The sequence below is a fragment of the Myotis lucifugus genome, unplaced genomic scaffold, assembly GCF_000147115.1.
Source record: "Myotis lucifugus unplaced genomic scaffold, Myoluc2.0 scaffold_75, whole genome shotgun sequence".
Taxonomy (NCBI): Eukaryota; Metazoa; Chordata; class Mammalia; order Chiroptera; family Vespertilionidae; genus Myotis; species Myotis lucifugus.
In genome coordinates, this window is record NW_005871123.1 from 5,067,752 (window position 1) to 5,084,381 (window position 16,630).

General features: G+C 34.7%; 1 protein-coding gene across 2 annotated transcripts in view; it reads right to left on the reverse strand.

Moving 5' to 3' along the window:
* CADM2 (cell adhesion molecule 2) overlaps window positions 1-16,630 on the reverse strand; it is a 170,135-nt gene that overhangs the window by 78,079 nt on the left and 75,426 nt on the right. The window contains exon 5 of one of the 2 annotated variants that reach the window (XM_006090550.3): window positions 3,293-3,412. The exons of the other annotated variant lie outside the window; for it this stretch is intronic. Coding sequence (XP_006090612.1) covers window positions 3,293-3,412 — 120 coding nt within the window. The remainder of the gene's footprint in view (window positions 1-3,292; window positions 3,413-16,630) is intronic. 2 annotated transcript variants of the gene reach the window in all.

The window sequence follows — 16,630 nt, forward strand, 5'->3', positions numbered from 1 at the left end:
AGGCCAGCCAGCCCCCAGCTATGCACCAGGCCTCTATTCTATATAATAAAAGGGTAATATGCAAATTTACTCTAATGGCAGAACGACTAGAATGACCACCGGACCAGTCACTATGAGGTGCACTGACCACTTTTTGGTCCCTTTTCCCAGCCAGCAGGCTCCAATAACCTGATGGCCACCCACAGCAGGGGCAGGGCTGGCACACGGGCAGGAACAGCTGACCTCTCGGTCCCTTTCCCTGGCTGTCAAGTACCAATCACCTGATGGTGAATGGAGAACCAAGGGTGGGTGGTGGCAGGGGGCAGGGATGGATGCGGGCAGCTGGGGAAGATGGCCCTGATTGCATGCCAGGCCTAGGGACTGTACCCTCACATGAATTTCAGGTGCCAGGCCTCTAGTCTATAATAATAAAAGCTTAATATGCTAATTAGACCAGACAGCTGAACAAACTTCCGGATGACCTTCCAGATGAAGCCAGGGCTGTAAGGGCCAAGGCAAGGCGGGGCTGCGAGGGCCAAGCCCCTTGCACGAATTTCATGCATCAGGCCTCTAGTTTATAATATTTGAGGAAATTACAGATAAACCTAATAAAATCAAATGTAGTTAGTTTACTTCATATGTTTACCGAATTTTCATTCACATTATTGAATGAGAGAAAGTTATGAAACACAAACTTTTAAAAAAAATCTGTAAGCTAAAAATATTTTCTTTACTTCTCAGCTTTTGTTAGCAAACATATTCTTATGATATTTTTAACATAATATTGAAACACTTTTCACTAATTTATAAATAAATTAATTCCATTGAAAATATAATTGCACCTGAAAGCTCTAATTTAATAGGTAATACACAAATAAGGGAGAATAATATAGTAACTTAAAAGGGATAGAGTATAACATTTTTAAGAAATGTTTATGTACTGACTGAATTTTCCATTTCTTCAATTATGAACTACAACATTAATCATGCATGTGAGCTGGGTGCCTTTCCTTAGTCCCTAGTTGTTTAAGATAGGAACGAAAATAGGCATTAGACTGACATTCAATGTCAGTGCTACTATTTTTTTTCTATATTAAATAGATAGTATGTGTTGACTAACTTACAAGATACATTTCTTTCCATGCATATTGGTGTCATTTGAAAAACACCTTTACCTTTTCCTTCATCATATTGGTGTCTTTTCACTATTGGTTAAAACAGTGTGTGTGTGTGTGTGTGTGTGTGTGTGTGTGTGTGTTTCTTTGAAGTTTGTTCACTTGTGCATTTATTTCAGTGAGACTAATTATTTTAGCATTTCTAATGTCCATAATGTAAAGTTCTCAAAAAATCAAAGGGAACATATAGATAAGTGAATTTACTTGAAAAATATAAAATTGATTTCATTTTATTTAACAGGCTGGCTAAAATGCAATAGGCAACATTTCAAGATACACATGAACAAATATAAAAGAATGTTGTTAAACACTCCATTTAAAATAAAACACTTTTCTCTTAGTCATATATATGTCAGACTAAAGAAGATGAACACTTTTCTAGTTAAACACCAACACTGGTTATTTTGTGGGAAATGCTTTAAGTTTATTGTTAGTGATTTTCTATGCAATACCTTTAACTTCTGTAACTTTAGGACCTGGCATAGTCCCATATATATAGCAGGTGCTCAATGACTATTTGTTAAAGAAGGACACCATAACTGATTAATGGCTATAAGTAGGTCTTTAAAATAAAAATTCAAATCAACACGTTTCCCTCCTTTTCTATCAAGTTGATTTGATTGTACAATTGGAACTTATTATTTAGATTTTGTTAGTATGAATTAATTATATTTAATTTGAATCACTGTTTGTAAAAATCTTCAAAAATTATAAAGCAAAGTAGAATTGTAGATAGCTTTCATTTTATAACCATACAGTATTATTTACCGTTTCCTTCATCTTTATTATTTTCTTCCCACTTTTATGTAAATTGCTATTAGAAATATCTTAAGCTCTTCTCACTTGTACATTTAACTCAAATACAATTTATTTAGTAACCATTAAATAAACTTAGGTATTTGTGACAAGTTCTTATTGCTACTATCATCAAACTTTGCTATCAATCCTTTAGCTATCAATCTTGTACATTGTATAGTATAGTTGACATGACTATTAAAATTAGCAATTATCAAATACAATTTTTTGGAACAAGAGAAAAAAATACTATGATAATTGCAAAGTGAAAGCTGGCAACTCGTTTTAATATTGAGAACAAATAAAAATTTCAAGAAAACCAGATAGTGTAATTGAACAAGCTTTACAAGTGAATGAAAATAATTCAAAGCCTGCCCTTGATACAGCTTTAATTACATATATATTAATGTAACACCCTCATGATTTCAAGTTAAATTGTCAAGTTTAATACATATTAGTATAGCCAACATGACAAAAAACATATATAAAAAATAAAAAAACAGACTTAAGACAAATTTTCTCTGAATGCTGTTTATGCAGAAATAAAGTTTAATGTGTTTTTTGTAATGCACTCAACTCTTTATTTCTTTATCATTTGCTAACCACTTAATGACTGCTCAGGAATGCTTTTTTATATTTCTGAACCATATGTAATTATTTTTTTGTCCTTAAGGATTATTTCAATTTCTTTAAGGTTGCTATCCTTGAGGCAAAAATGCTTATTAATAAACTGATACCAGAAATTACTCCTGGAGCCAATATCAAATACTACCTTCCTGGAAACTCTAGAACATTATACTAGAATAAGCAGATCCACTCAGCAAATTATTTTAGGGTAATAGGTTGAATATTTGCTTAAAAGTTCTATATTTTTTTATGGTTTATAATGACCATAGATTAGGTCAAGTTTAGAACAAATTCAACACTAGGCATTTTAATCTGGTTACAGAAAAATAAGAGTTCTTTAACATTAAACTAGAACCTCAAAAAAGCAAAAGTTATCCCTGCATCCTTGAACATGTTATTTCTTTGTCTGCATTGAAAAGGCAAGGCAAAAAAACATTGCCCCATGTTCAGATTTTAAATTTGCTCAATGCTGTAGAACTATATATGTTTTTAACCTATATTCTGGAATATTTTCATAATAGTCATAAGTGACACTAAAAATTAAAATATAACATCTGTCTTATATTCTATTCCAATCATCCTAATTGATTGTAAGTTAGGTGATTTACTTACTTATTATTAAGTAAAATTGGATCTTAAGTTTTCTACCCCTTAAAAAATCCCTTAAAGCTCCATTAAATGTGTTTTCCAGGCCATAACAAAGAAGGATACTGTACCTCTTATGCTCTTGGTTGTTGCAGAAGTGGTTGGGCTGGTTGTTATGGCTACAGTGGTTGTGACTGTTGCAGTGGTAAGGGAGGGGATGATAGTAGTGGGAAGCAAAGTGTTGGGAACATCTGGTGAGTGGAAAAAAACAAAATATAAAACAAAATCATATCATGCAAACAAAAGACAAACTCAAATGATTCAAATTACAAAAATACATACATCTTATTTGGGTTTAACATTAACAAGCTTTAACAAGATTATCAGGTACAAAGCTGGCTGTACCTCACAGTTCTTGCCATTTTTTGTTCACTTTCATTTCATGCTCCTACACAAAGTAAAAACTCGGAGCAATGTTTGAGAATAAACAGATTGTTCATAATATTTAGAGTGAAATTTAAAGTGACAAGAATTCATTTGTTCACTGAGTCATTTAAAAAGTTGGACATGCAATAGCAAAATACAGATAGGTAAAACAAAAAATGACATGCTTTGTCGAAGACGTAAACAAAGAAACAACACCACAGAACTAAACACAAATAACATCACCATATAAGGTTAAAGAAATGTTATGGATGGGTGAGTATATGCATGTTAAAGGCTTTTTTATTTTTTTCATTTAAGAAAACTTAATGATAGGAAATAAATAGGATGAGAGCGATCTTTAGAAACAAAAATAAGCCAATTGTTATTATATTACTTTATTTTTCCTTTTCTCACAAATGATGTTAATGCACATTTGGAGTCTTGCAATTCTTACCCTGATTAGCTGGTAACGCCTTCTAAAATTTTGCAGTACCTAGAAGTCTTTAACAAGTATTGAGTCAACTTGCATGAAACCCAATATTCTGAAAGGTTTATGATTTATTTTATTTGGCATACCTAGGAGAAGTTATTGAACATATACTTGAACGTAACATTCAACCCTTAATCTGTAATTAGTAAAAGTTGCCAAAGTTAACAGTAGATCCAAATATAGGGAACATACTAAACAGAATAAATACCTCAGAGTTTAACGCCAAAATTGTACTTTCTGTCACTCAAAATGAGCTGAAAATTTGAAGAGCAGCATAGAGTATAGTAAAACAATATAGCCAGTGTCAAACTGTGGGGACCGCAATAAGATCTTCAGAGAGTCAAATCTCGTCTCAAGTGGATAGGCATATCATTTACACAGTAAGGAAATTAGAAACAGTTCACAAATTACCTATAATTACAGTGCCAGGATTTGATTTTACATGTTTTCCACACAGCCCCGATGTATTCAGAGTGTTTGACAGATTATATTGCTATTAACAGGCTTCCTGTCAGTCTTTCAATTAAAGTCTTTGAGTCACACCAAAATTTTTCTACTTCTTTGCTTCTGATAAATAGCCCTACTGGATACTCAGACTTTAACCTGATGAATTATCTACTCCGGAGACGCAGCAAAGCACATGAGATCACTCTCTTATCTTCCTGGCCAGTCAAATTTAAGACAATAACCTTCTGAAAACTCAGTGTTACTACATTAATCACCAGGGAAAATGAGTATTTCCTGGAGTGTAATTATCATGGTCATAAAGTAGAACTGACTTTCATCATAAATGAATAAATATTAAGTTTATGAGCATGATCACTTCTTGTTTACTAATTTTTACAGTACCGTCTTATTTTATTTTTTTAGCAAAGATTTTTCTTCCTTATAGGAGGACATTCTTTTATTGATGAGAGAGAGAGAGAGAGAGAGAGAGAGAGAGAGAGAGAGAGAGACTGATGTGAGAAACATCAATTGGTTGCCTCCTGCTCCCACCAGACCAGGGATTGAACCTACAACATTTTGGTGTAAGGGAGGAAGAATGTTCCAACCAATTGAGCAACCCGGCCAGGACAATAACTTTTTTTTTTCATTGTTATCTTTCCTAAATAGTTTATAAAGGCTAAAGGTAAATGATATATGTTTTGTAAATTAAAAAAAGAACATGAATTTAATCTTCATATATTGCCCAAAATAAAAAATATATTCTTCATCTACTTATTTTTTAGGATCTTAAAATATATGTATTTAATTAATGCAAAGGGAAATATTTCCCAGGGCTATCAAATGTAAGAATCCTATATAATAACAGCATAATATGCAAATTGACTGAACAGCCGAACAGTGGAACGACCATCCAGAAAACCATCCGGGAGCACGCTATGACACCCACTGGTGCCAGGCCAGCCAAGGCAGGTGTGATGCAATTGGTCAGGGGCCCGGCCATCGCCCCATGATCATCCCCCAGAGGGAGGCCCAGGCCACCGACCAGTGGGCTGCAGCAGGTGGGCGGGACCTCTCCCTGCGAGGGAAGCTGGGTCCTGGGTGCAGGCAGCCAAAGGGAAGCCAGTGCTGGCAGCTGGGAAAAGGAAGGCCTTCTCTTGCACAAAGTTCATGCATCAGGCCTCTAGTATACAATAATATTAGTTCTTTAAAACTTCATGTAAATAACCTTATTATAAATTATCAAAAATTAGGTTTTCTGCTATCAGACAATGAGTTAAAATTATTCCACTGGATCTGAAAAGCAGCCTTTCAAAATTACTTTAACAAAGAATTGAAATACAAATAACGGGTTTTGCATTGTTTTGTTTTGTTTTTAGTTTAGCCAAAAAAAACCCCCAAAAATCAACAGCATGTGATTTGGTGTTTTTGTCCTTATTCCATATCAACTAAAATAGGTAATAATAAATCCTGATTTGTTTTGGATAGAGTCTATATTACCAAGTATTATAAGCATTCTTGTATAAGTCACAAAATATCCTTATTTGCTAAAATTGTGAAAATGCATGGAATATATGCATTTTTCTAGGCTAATTTTCAAAGAACTTAAAAACAACAGGTTGTGGTTTTAAAGTGTCCAAATAAATGAGATAACACTACAAATTATTATTGACTCATAGTCTGGCTCCTCCTTATCTGTTCATCATCCTCTCTCATACTCCCCTCGACTTCATATATACATAAAAACTAATAGGCTGAAAGTAATTTGGTGCAAAGCACCTTGGCTGATATGACAACTGGATCAAGACAATAACCTGTATAAGAAAAATTTCCCAGTAACTGTTACATATTTTGAATCACCATTACTTCATTTCATCCTATGTGTTCTAAAACACTTTAGATCAGTGATGGCGAACCTATAACACGCGTGTCAGAGGCGAGACGCGAACTCATTTTTTTGGTTGATTTTTCTTTGTTAAATGGCATTTAAATATATAAAATAAATATCAAAAATATAAGTCTTTGTTTTACTATGGCTGCAAATATCAAAAAATTTCTATATGTGACACGGCACCAGAGTTAAGTTAGGATTTTTCAAAATGCTGACACGCTGAGCTCAAAAGGTTCACCATTACTGCTTTAGATACATTCATTTTTTAAAAATATCTTAGGGTTTCTTAATTCTGGGTTTTTTTTCTGCATATGGATGTTCACTCAAATATTTCAACCCTGTTATGAAAAGCAAAAGTTAAATAAACTAAATATTCAACACCCAATTAATCAGCATCAACTAAAACTCAACAACATAAGATTAATTGGAATTAGTTGAAACCCTCAGAAATAACAAGAATATTATATGATACTCCTCTTCTATGAAAACTTTCTAAATGCTCTGAGTGTGTTGGAGTCCCCACCTGACAATTTCTGAAGAGAAGAACTTTGCATACTTATTGTTGAGAACTTAACACAATTTAGAAGGTCAATAAACATTTACCAAGTGAATTTGGCCATAGCATTACAAACATATACACATTTTATGGGCTCTAGAAAAGTCTATATTTTTGACAGGGTATAATAATTAATATAGAACTGAAATATTTCATTACTTCTGTTCAAAAAATCCTTCTGTCTTCAATATAGACTGGCCATCATTTTTTTCTGAGGGATAAAATTTCAAGACAAATTATTCCGTCAAGAAATTTCCTTGCTAACAAAATATACCTTTGCTCACACATCCTGCTACTTTGAAAGCAGTGTGAGCCTGATCTGAGATCTATGTTCTCCATTCTTCTTATGCACTATATTCATTTTAAGGGTGAAAGGCCAGGAGGGCTCACTAAACAGATCCTATTGTCATCAGTGGTGAATAATCATAGCAAATTTATGAGTTGTTTATTATTTTCCCCATTAATGGATAAAACAACTTTGAGTTAGAATTTCTTTGTCTCTACATAGGTGTTTGTTATATATGTGTATACATGTTATACGTGTTATGTGTGACATATATTATATTGCTAAGATAATATTTTATTTACTTTGTATAAATCAGATTCTTCTACAACACTCCCATATTGAGATCATTTATTTTAGCTGCCTGATTGTAACTCTTCTCAAATCAAATGTTAGTAAAAGACTGTGCTCTCTTCCTAAGTTTAAATGCCCATCTCTCTGGTTTTCATTCCTAGAATTGAGTGGCAATATTTGGCATCATTAACAATTGTTTAAAAATTCCTGATTTCATGTATTCGCTTTTGGCCCTTTATTTAAGCACTGATTGTAAAATTGGAGCTACCTATTTTTTAAATATGAAATTGGGTACACTAGTACTAGTCACTTGCCTCATTTTTGATGTATCTGGAATCCTGGATCTTTTTTAGAAAACATTACACTGTTAATACAAATAATTCTCAATCAAATAGATATAAGTTACAAAATATATGTCATTTTTTTCTTCTAATACCCATTTTTATTTTTCCAATAAGAATATTAAATTTATATGCAGAAAAATTATACATGTACACACTAATAAAAATAACCAAACCCTAGTTCAACATTAACTTACTAATTCTGTTTAAAAAGCAAGATAGATAGCCTAACCGGTTTGGCTCAGTGGATAGAGCGTCGGCCTGCGGACTGAAAGGTCCCAGGTTCGATTCTGGTCAAGGGCATGTACCTTAGTTGCGGGCGCATCCCTGGTGGGGGGTGTGCAGGAGGCAGCTGATCGATGTTTCTCTCTCATTGATGTTTCTAACTCTCTAGCCCTCTCCCTTCCTCTCTGTAAAAAATCAATAAAATATATTTTAAAAAAATAAAAATAATAAAAAGCAAGATAATCTGCAGCCATATTAATAAGTGATTTGCTCACTATGACTTGTCAATTTTAGAAGTTATTAATATATTATTTACATATTAACATCCTATGATTAAAGTTCAGCACTTACAATTTGCAAGAGAAATTAACTGAATTATATATTTTCTAGATGTTAAGGCATAAAGAATAATAAAGTTAGTAATTGATGAAATATGTAGTGGGTAAAAAAAGGTATTTTAGGAAGTGGAAAAGTCAAAATTATTAAATTTAATTGTCTAGATCTGGTTAGAGACATTAGTAAATATAGACAAATTATTTACATATTATTTAAATCCAAACAAAAAGAAATGTATATAAAGTTCTTAAAAGTCAGGATTAAAAACATATTTTAATTTATAAGAAATTGTTTGAATGCTATATTAGAGTTTTTTAAGTTGTTAAAACTTTTTATCATAATATATAGAATTGTGTAGCATCAATTTCTCTGAAATTGTGATTATGTGTTTTAAATCATTTTCTAGTAAATTAAATGTTTGGGAACTAATTTTTAACTATATGATAAAATGGATAAAACTTGCTAAAATGACTTTATGGTTTAAAAATAATATTAAAATAAATTCACAGTGGTCCATATTTCATTACTAGAAAAATATGATATCTGTAAATGCATGTAATATATATATAAATTACTATAGGTATTTCTTTAAAGGAAAAATGTGAGCATTTTATCAATAGGAAACTGAGAAAAGTAAAGGTTTTAAGTCATAAAAATATTTGCTTATAGTTTTACCAATACATCATGAGTACAAATTATAATAAATTATACTTTTCATTTTACTTATAACATATATAAAGTGCTGTTCTCATATAAAAGGAAAATTCAGGAGTAATTCAATAATGTCAGACAGAACCCCAAATCTAGTCAGTAGCACAATTGCATAGTAGTGCATACAAAGTCCATGTAGGCTAAAATTTTCATGTGAGTGAATATTGGATTATAAATAAATGTACTATAAATAATATGAGTTCCTTCTATAAGAAACTAATCACTTGAAGAAGCACAATTTCAGCTTACACAACAAAGTTGTTGGATCAGAAAACTAAAATCTGTGTCCAGGGACCATGGTTAAACTTTATGATAAATGTATCAGTTTATTCTCTTTCCTGCTCAACACCCATGATTCTGATTTGAACCCCAAACTGCATCCACCATTGTTTTTGAGGCATCACAATGTTAAAGTTTTCTGAAATGACAGGGAAAGAGTTCCTTAGAGTATATATGCCTGGCTTTCTTTATTTCTCATAGTGCTAGATTTACCCGAACAAAGAAGCCAGAGCCCAGTACATGGGAAGACATCTTACCTTGATTCAAGTGCCTTCCCCAAATTCTAGACTAACTCCATTTATTCTCATCGCTGCCATGCTCTCATAGCCACATCCTATTTTATGGCAATAGTTTTCTCTTTCTTCTCTGTCCTTCCAGTCCAGCTTAAATATGATCTCATTTATAAAGCACCCCCAATTCTGCAAAGAGTTAATGTCTTCATTCACTGTACTATTAAGCACTTTGCACACAATCTCACACATAGTTATTACATAGTATACCACCAGGGTATTTATGTACATCTCTTTCTAGTAAACTGCAATCTCTGTCTTTATAAATCAACTAGAGGCCCAGCACACAAAATCCTGTGTAAGTGGGGTCCCTAGGCCTAGCCTGTGATCAGGGCCATGTCCAACGTCCTGCAATGCCCTGTGATGCTCGCTGCCCTGCGGTGCTCCACTACGCTCCCCGCCACTGCCCTGCGAGCTGCATGAAGCTCCCTGCCCTGCGACACCCCACAACGCTCCCCGCCCCACGATGCTCTGTGTCACTCACCGCCACCAGTGCTGGACACTCTCCATGCTGCGATGGGATCCTGCGGGACTGGGCTAGGGACAGAGAGGTGGTCAATGCACCTCATGGCGACTGGTAGAACAGTCGTTATGGTCGTGATGCCGTTATGGTCACTGGCCTTTGATATATATAGATATGTCTTTATTTTTAAAAATATCACTTTGCACAAACGTCCACCAGTAGATGAATGGATAAAACAGCTGCGGTACATTTACAAAAAGGAATACTACTTAGATATAAAAAATAAGGAAAATTTACCTTTTGTAATCGCATGGAAGGTTCTGAAGAACACTGTGCTAAGTGAAATAAGCCAGTCATATTATTTCACTCATATTTGCAATGGAATGAACAAACAAGAAAAATACAGACAGACTCATAGATAGAGGGTAGCTGTCAGCTGCTGGGGTGGGTGTGGGACTTTGGGTGGGTGGTGGGTGAAGGAATTGAGCAAAAAAGAAAAAAAAGAGAGAAATAATTCATGGAAATGGACAATAGTGTGGTGATTATTGGGGGAGGGATGAGGGTAGACAAGGGTATTAGGGTATGAATAGATGAATAGTGATGGATGGAGACTTGACTTGAGGTGGTGCACACACAAAATAGTGTACAGATGATGTGTGTAGAATTACATACTTGAAACCTGTATAATTCTGTTAACCAGCGTCATCCCAATAAATCTAATAAAAAGAAAAAAATAATTTTGGGACAAATTATTCTTATCCAACACCTCAGTATCACCCAATTCCTGTGTTAAACTAGCCTCCCTTTCTTTATGTATCTAATAAAAAACACAACTCTCAACTTTTAGCCTGATTCCCACCTGCTCTGTGAAGATATCCTTGGCCAACTAAATTCAAACTGACTTCCCTTCTCTCTGAATATGCATCATGCTTTTGATTTTATCTACTACTTTCCTCACATTGTTACTACTCTCCTGACCCCCCATGACAATGATGTTTACATTCATAATATCTTACTATCTATGGCAGTGATGGCGAACCTATGACACGCGTGTTAGAGGTGACACGCGAACTCATTTTTTTGGTTGATTTTTCTTTGTTAAATGGCATTTAAATATATAAAATAAATATCAAAAATATACATCTTTGTTTTATTATGGTTGCAAATATCAAAAAATTTCTATATGTGACACGGCACCAGAGTTAAGTTAGGGTTTTTCAAAATGCTGACACACCGAGCTCAAAAGGTTCGCCATCACTGATCTATGGGGAACCATACCCAGAGCTAAGTGCCTCTTACTAGCTGCACATCTCTGTCTCCCTCCCTCAGCTAAAAAATATTACAAAATACATATGGGATGATATGGTAACATTTTAAATTTTCTCTAATTTACATAATCAATTAATACCCTCTATTATTATAACTCTTATCTATAATAATAAAAGTATAATATGCTAATTAGACTGGATGTCCTTCTGGGAGGAAGCTGGGGATGCAGCTGCAGGATCGAGGCAGCCGCCCATGGCTGCAAAGGAGGGACCCAGGCAGCCACGGCTGCGCAGGCCTACTCTTGCATGAATCTCGTGCATTGGGCCTCTAGTTAATAATAAAGTTCACCATACAAAGCATATACAACAAGGTCTTCATGAAATCAGTGGTTGAAAACTAGAAGACTGTAACATTCATGAATTATCTATATTCATGAACCAACAAGATGATAAGATATCAGATATCAGAGACTTCTGTGCTTTCTAGGGTAACTTGCTCAATGTTTTGAATTTTACTGGGGCTTTGTAAATAATGCTCTTTCTGGTGGTAGTGACAATGATATCAGAAGAATGGGAATCCTATATAATAAAGAGGGGAAAAATGCAAAATGACCATCACACTGTCACAAAAGATGGTGGCGCCCAGTCCCTCAGTCCGCAGGAGTTCCCCAGCCCTTCAACCTGTCGGGGGCGGGGGGGTGGTGGAAGGTGCATGGTGCAGCTGAACCCACCCTCAGCCCCCCAGCTGCCCAGGATCAGCCCGAAGTGCAGGCAAGCCTCAGATGGTGGCTGCCAGCTGCCCAAATCTGCCTGAGGCTCAGGTAACCAGGGCCCGGCTGAGGCTGCGCTGCTGGCAGTGGCAGCAGCAGAGGTGTAATGGGGGCGTTGCCTTCCCCTAATCACCAGGTCTTTTTCCACCCATGAGGGTTCCAGGACTGGGAGAGGGGGCAGACTGGGTTGAGGGGTCCCCCCTCCAGTGCATGAATTTTCATGCACCGGGCCTCTAGCAGTATCATATTTAATAACATGAATCAGTAATTGAGCCTAACCAGGTTTAATGATCAATTACTGCTTCTTCTTCTTCCTTCTATTATATATGAGGTAATATTTAGAAATTCCTGCCAAGAGTTTTTAAGTTTAAATAATTACTAAAAATTTAAAATGCAGCATACTAAAAACACTTATATTCTGAATTCAGTTTTTCAATGATTTTAAGTGTTAGAGTTCCAAATCACATTTAAAACAATACAAAAGTGCCCTTTTTTCACATCCTAATGAAGGAATTAAAAAATATGCAACCACATTTTGTTATCCTGGCTTATTAGAGCACAACAGATCCTTTATAACCTTGTCAAAGTGAAATCAGTCCAACAAGTGCTGTATACAATAAATTGAAGAGTGGTACAGCACCTTTTTTCTAATAACGAGCTTTTCAGGTTAAAGGTATGTTCTGTTCGCTACAAATTCAGTGTACAGTAATTTCTAACTTGTCAAGCTGTTTTGTTTTGTGGCAGTTTCTCTTTTTAAAAATGGCATTCTGGCCCATTCAGAATGGATTTTTGAAGCAAAATTAAGTCTAAAGTGTCTTAGAAGCTTGTTTTTCTCCAAGGACTAGTGTTCAATAGAAAAAAAAAAGCCATTTAGTCTGGACTTCAGATGTCTGCTTCCTTTCTGCTTTATGTCAGTAACTCCCCAGGATGGTCTCTGGGTAATCAGGAGTGGATTCAAACCAAGGATTTAGTGGAGATACAGGGGCATCGGAACTCAATGTATATTAGAAGTATTAAGGTAAGAAGTATTTTTTTTATAGAAGCTATTCCCATTTCCTAGACTTAAAAATAATATGGCATCATCAACCTTTTTACTGGTAATTGAATTGCCAATAGAAGCAATTGTAACAGAAAAAGTTTACTGTATCTGCTTTTGTTTTATGTTCAGCTACATGGCTTATCGCATAAGTATGACGGACAGCACCAAGGCTCTTACTTAAATGACAACCATCAGGTTGACAAGGCCTCAGCTTGCCTCCTCTTTGAGCATCACAAGGCAACCTCATCTTCTTCAGAGAATGGAACCCTTTTAAAAATTACATTTGAATAATTCATCCCTCTGATAGTTTCCACTGGCTTCACAAACTAAATGGAATCCTTATACAATAATAAAAAAGAGCTATTTTTGAAAAATGAAAAGTACTGCAATTTTAAACTGTAGGCGGTAACCAAGAGTCCTATGTAATTACAAGAAGAGTTTATGAATAAAATCAGTCTGTTATTTGAAAAAAGTGTATGCATTATTTTCTTTTAAAATACTCCTTTACATTCCAAACTGACAAAGGCAAAATTAAATGTAAAGTAGGAAAAAAAATGTCTTTGAAATGGGTGATTCTATATTATTTAGGTCCAGCTACTTCAATATCGTGAGCACTCTTCTAAAAGTACTTTTCCAAAAAGTAAATCAGATAATTTGATAAAATACTTTCAGTTCTGTAAAGATGCCAGTTTCCTAGGGAAGAATAGGACTATCGGTCATTAAAAGAAAGATACATTAAATGTGAATACACACAAGAGGCAGTGTAATGTATTAAAAAACACTGATTGAGAAATCCATATACTTGAATTTTTCATCTAGGTTATGTGATAATAGAGCAGAGAGACATTTTGCATATAATTTAACCTCTACCCAAAGTGAAGAGTTTAGACCTAGACATTTACATAAGTACTTCGGACCAGATTGATACTCTAAATGAAAAACACCTTAACTCAAGAAACTTGTAAGTGCAGATATTTTAGTGTATGACTTAGGGGATACAAAGAGCCCCTAAAGGTGTCAGGTTACATTTAAAAAATGCAATGATTTAAGCTCATGCTACTGTACTATGCTACCAAAAAGATATAGGTTAAAAAATTAAACTGGAAGTTATTACACAGCACTAATTTTAGTGAATTCTAATTTTCACATACATATTTCTTTATTATTATTATTATTTTAAATTATTTATTGTTGAAAGTATTACACATGTTCCCCTTCCCCCATTGTCTGTGTTTATTTGTTATGCTTATATGCATACAAGTTCTTTGGTTGATCTCTTACACATTTCTTATGTGACAATTTGTAAAGGTAGTAAAATACACCCAGATATAATATTGATTATAATATAAAACTCTATTAAAATAAAATTTAAGAGAATGTGGGAGTGTTTCAAAGATTATTATTATAAACTTGCTATCCTATAACTTCACAAAGCACAATGGTACTTTTTGTGCCTGTATTTTAATAAGTACATCTACTTTTTTGAACCATAGAAGATAATCCCTAGTAAACACTAAGAATAATATTAAACAGAATTGTGATGAAATACTTGTTGAGCTCCACTTTTAGTATCTTTTCTTATCACCTGTATTTTAATGTTCAGAGTTCTCATGCAAAGCTAGTTTTTTTAAACCTTAGAAATGATTATTTTAAAAAATTGACTCCTGCATAAGATTTAGTGATACAAATTAATAACCTTCCTCAAATAATTTACATTTAAATTATGCTCTTGATAAGGAAGTGAACATTTTACCAAAACAATTTATTTCTGATTGTGGAATTTCATATTCTTCTGAAATATTATAAATAATGAGGGGACCTTAAAAACACCTCTGAAGTTGCATTATGGTGAAACAGCAGTAAAAACACTTCAGTGTTTTATCTTTACTTAGAAGTCCAGCCATAATTGAGAATGTTTATTTATTTATTATAGAATCCACAGTGTCTGATCTAACACTTTGAATATAGTAGAGACTCAAGAAAGATTTCCTGAAATAGTGAGGCATTAGATAGTATAGCATTCTCATGTGGATTTTCAGGCTGTGTCTCAGAGATGTTTTATATTTGGCTATATATGAGATAAGAGTTATCTTTATAAGAGATGAGAGAGTTCCAAAAAATAAATTTTCAGTTAGTAACTATCATAGAATTTTTCAAAAAATGAACAGACATATGAAATCAAAGATTTCCATGAGATATTTTAATTTTTCTATGCACAGTATTCATATTGTACACTGCTTAACTCTATAAAGCACAATTTACATATGGATTGCCAAGTAAATTCATTTCACTTCTTTTCCTAATATAAGATGAAAGTTAAAGGTCTTGATTTTGGTGATCAATGAATGAATATCAATTATCCTGATTTTACTCAGAAGTTATAAGTATATTTGTGTATATATATATGTATGTAATTGGATATGGGTATGTGCATATGCATAAATGTATTTAAACATGCATACATATATAATTTTTTTCTTCTGTTGAAAAGAGACTGAGAGACAAAGAAATTTAATTGTTAAGCAAATATTGATTGTTTGCCTCCTATTTAGCAGGCATGGTCCTAAGAGCTAGAGATACAGAGATAAACAAGATGTATAATATCTCTGCTTTCAAGGAAATCATAATCTATTGGGTGAACATAGAATATATTAATCCATACAGATACATATGTGCGCATATAATCTCTACACAGAATACATGAATATACTAGTGGGCTGGTGACGAAATTATTCGGGGGGGGGGGGGTTTCCTCAGCCAGGCTTAGGGGTTGGGGCTTAAAAGAGATGGAAATCCCTTTTAAAAATTTGGGATTCCGGGTCCCAAACCCATTCCCCTTGCCTTAAGCCCCCCTAACTGCCTCTGCCTGCCTGCCTGATCACCCCTAACCTCTTTGCCTGCCTGCATGATCGTCCCTAACTGCCCTCCACTGCCAGCCTGATCTTGCCCTCAACTGCTCTCCCCTGTTGGCCTGGTTGCCCCAACTGCCCTCCCCTGCCAGCCTTATCTCACTCTCAACTGCCCTCCCCTGCCAGCCTGATTGCCTCTAACTCCCTGTGGGCCTGATCTTGCCCCCAACTGCTCTACCCTACCGGCCTGATCACCCCTAACTGCTCTCCCCTGCCGGCCTTATCTCGCCCCCAATGGCCCTCCCCTGCTGGCCTGATTGCCCCTAACTGCCTCTGCCTTGGCCCTCACCACCATGGCTTTGTCCAGAAGGAAGTCGGACTTCCAGAAGATGGCTGATTGACCTGGTATAATTAGCATATTACCCTTTTAGTAGTATAGATAGATTATATAGGATAGGATTGCTCAAATAGGGGAGAAAAGCCTTTTTCAACAGGAGGAAATGCTCTTGGCAGA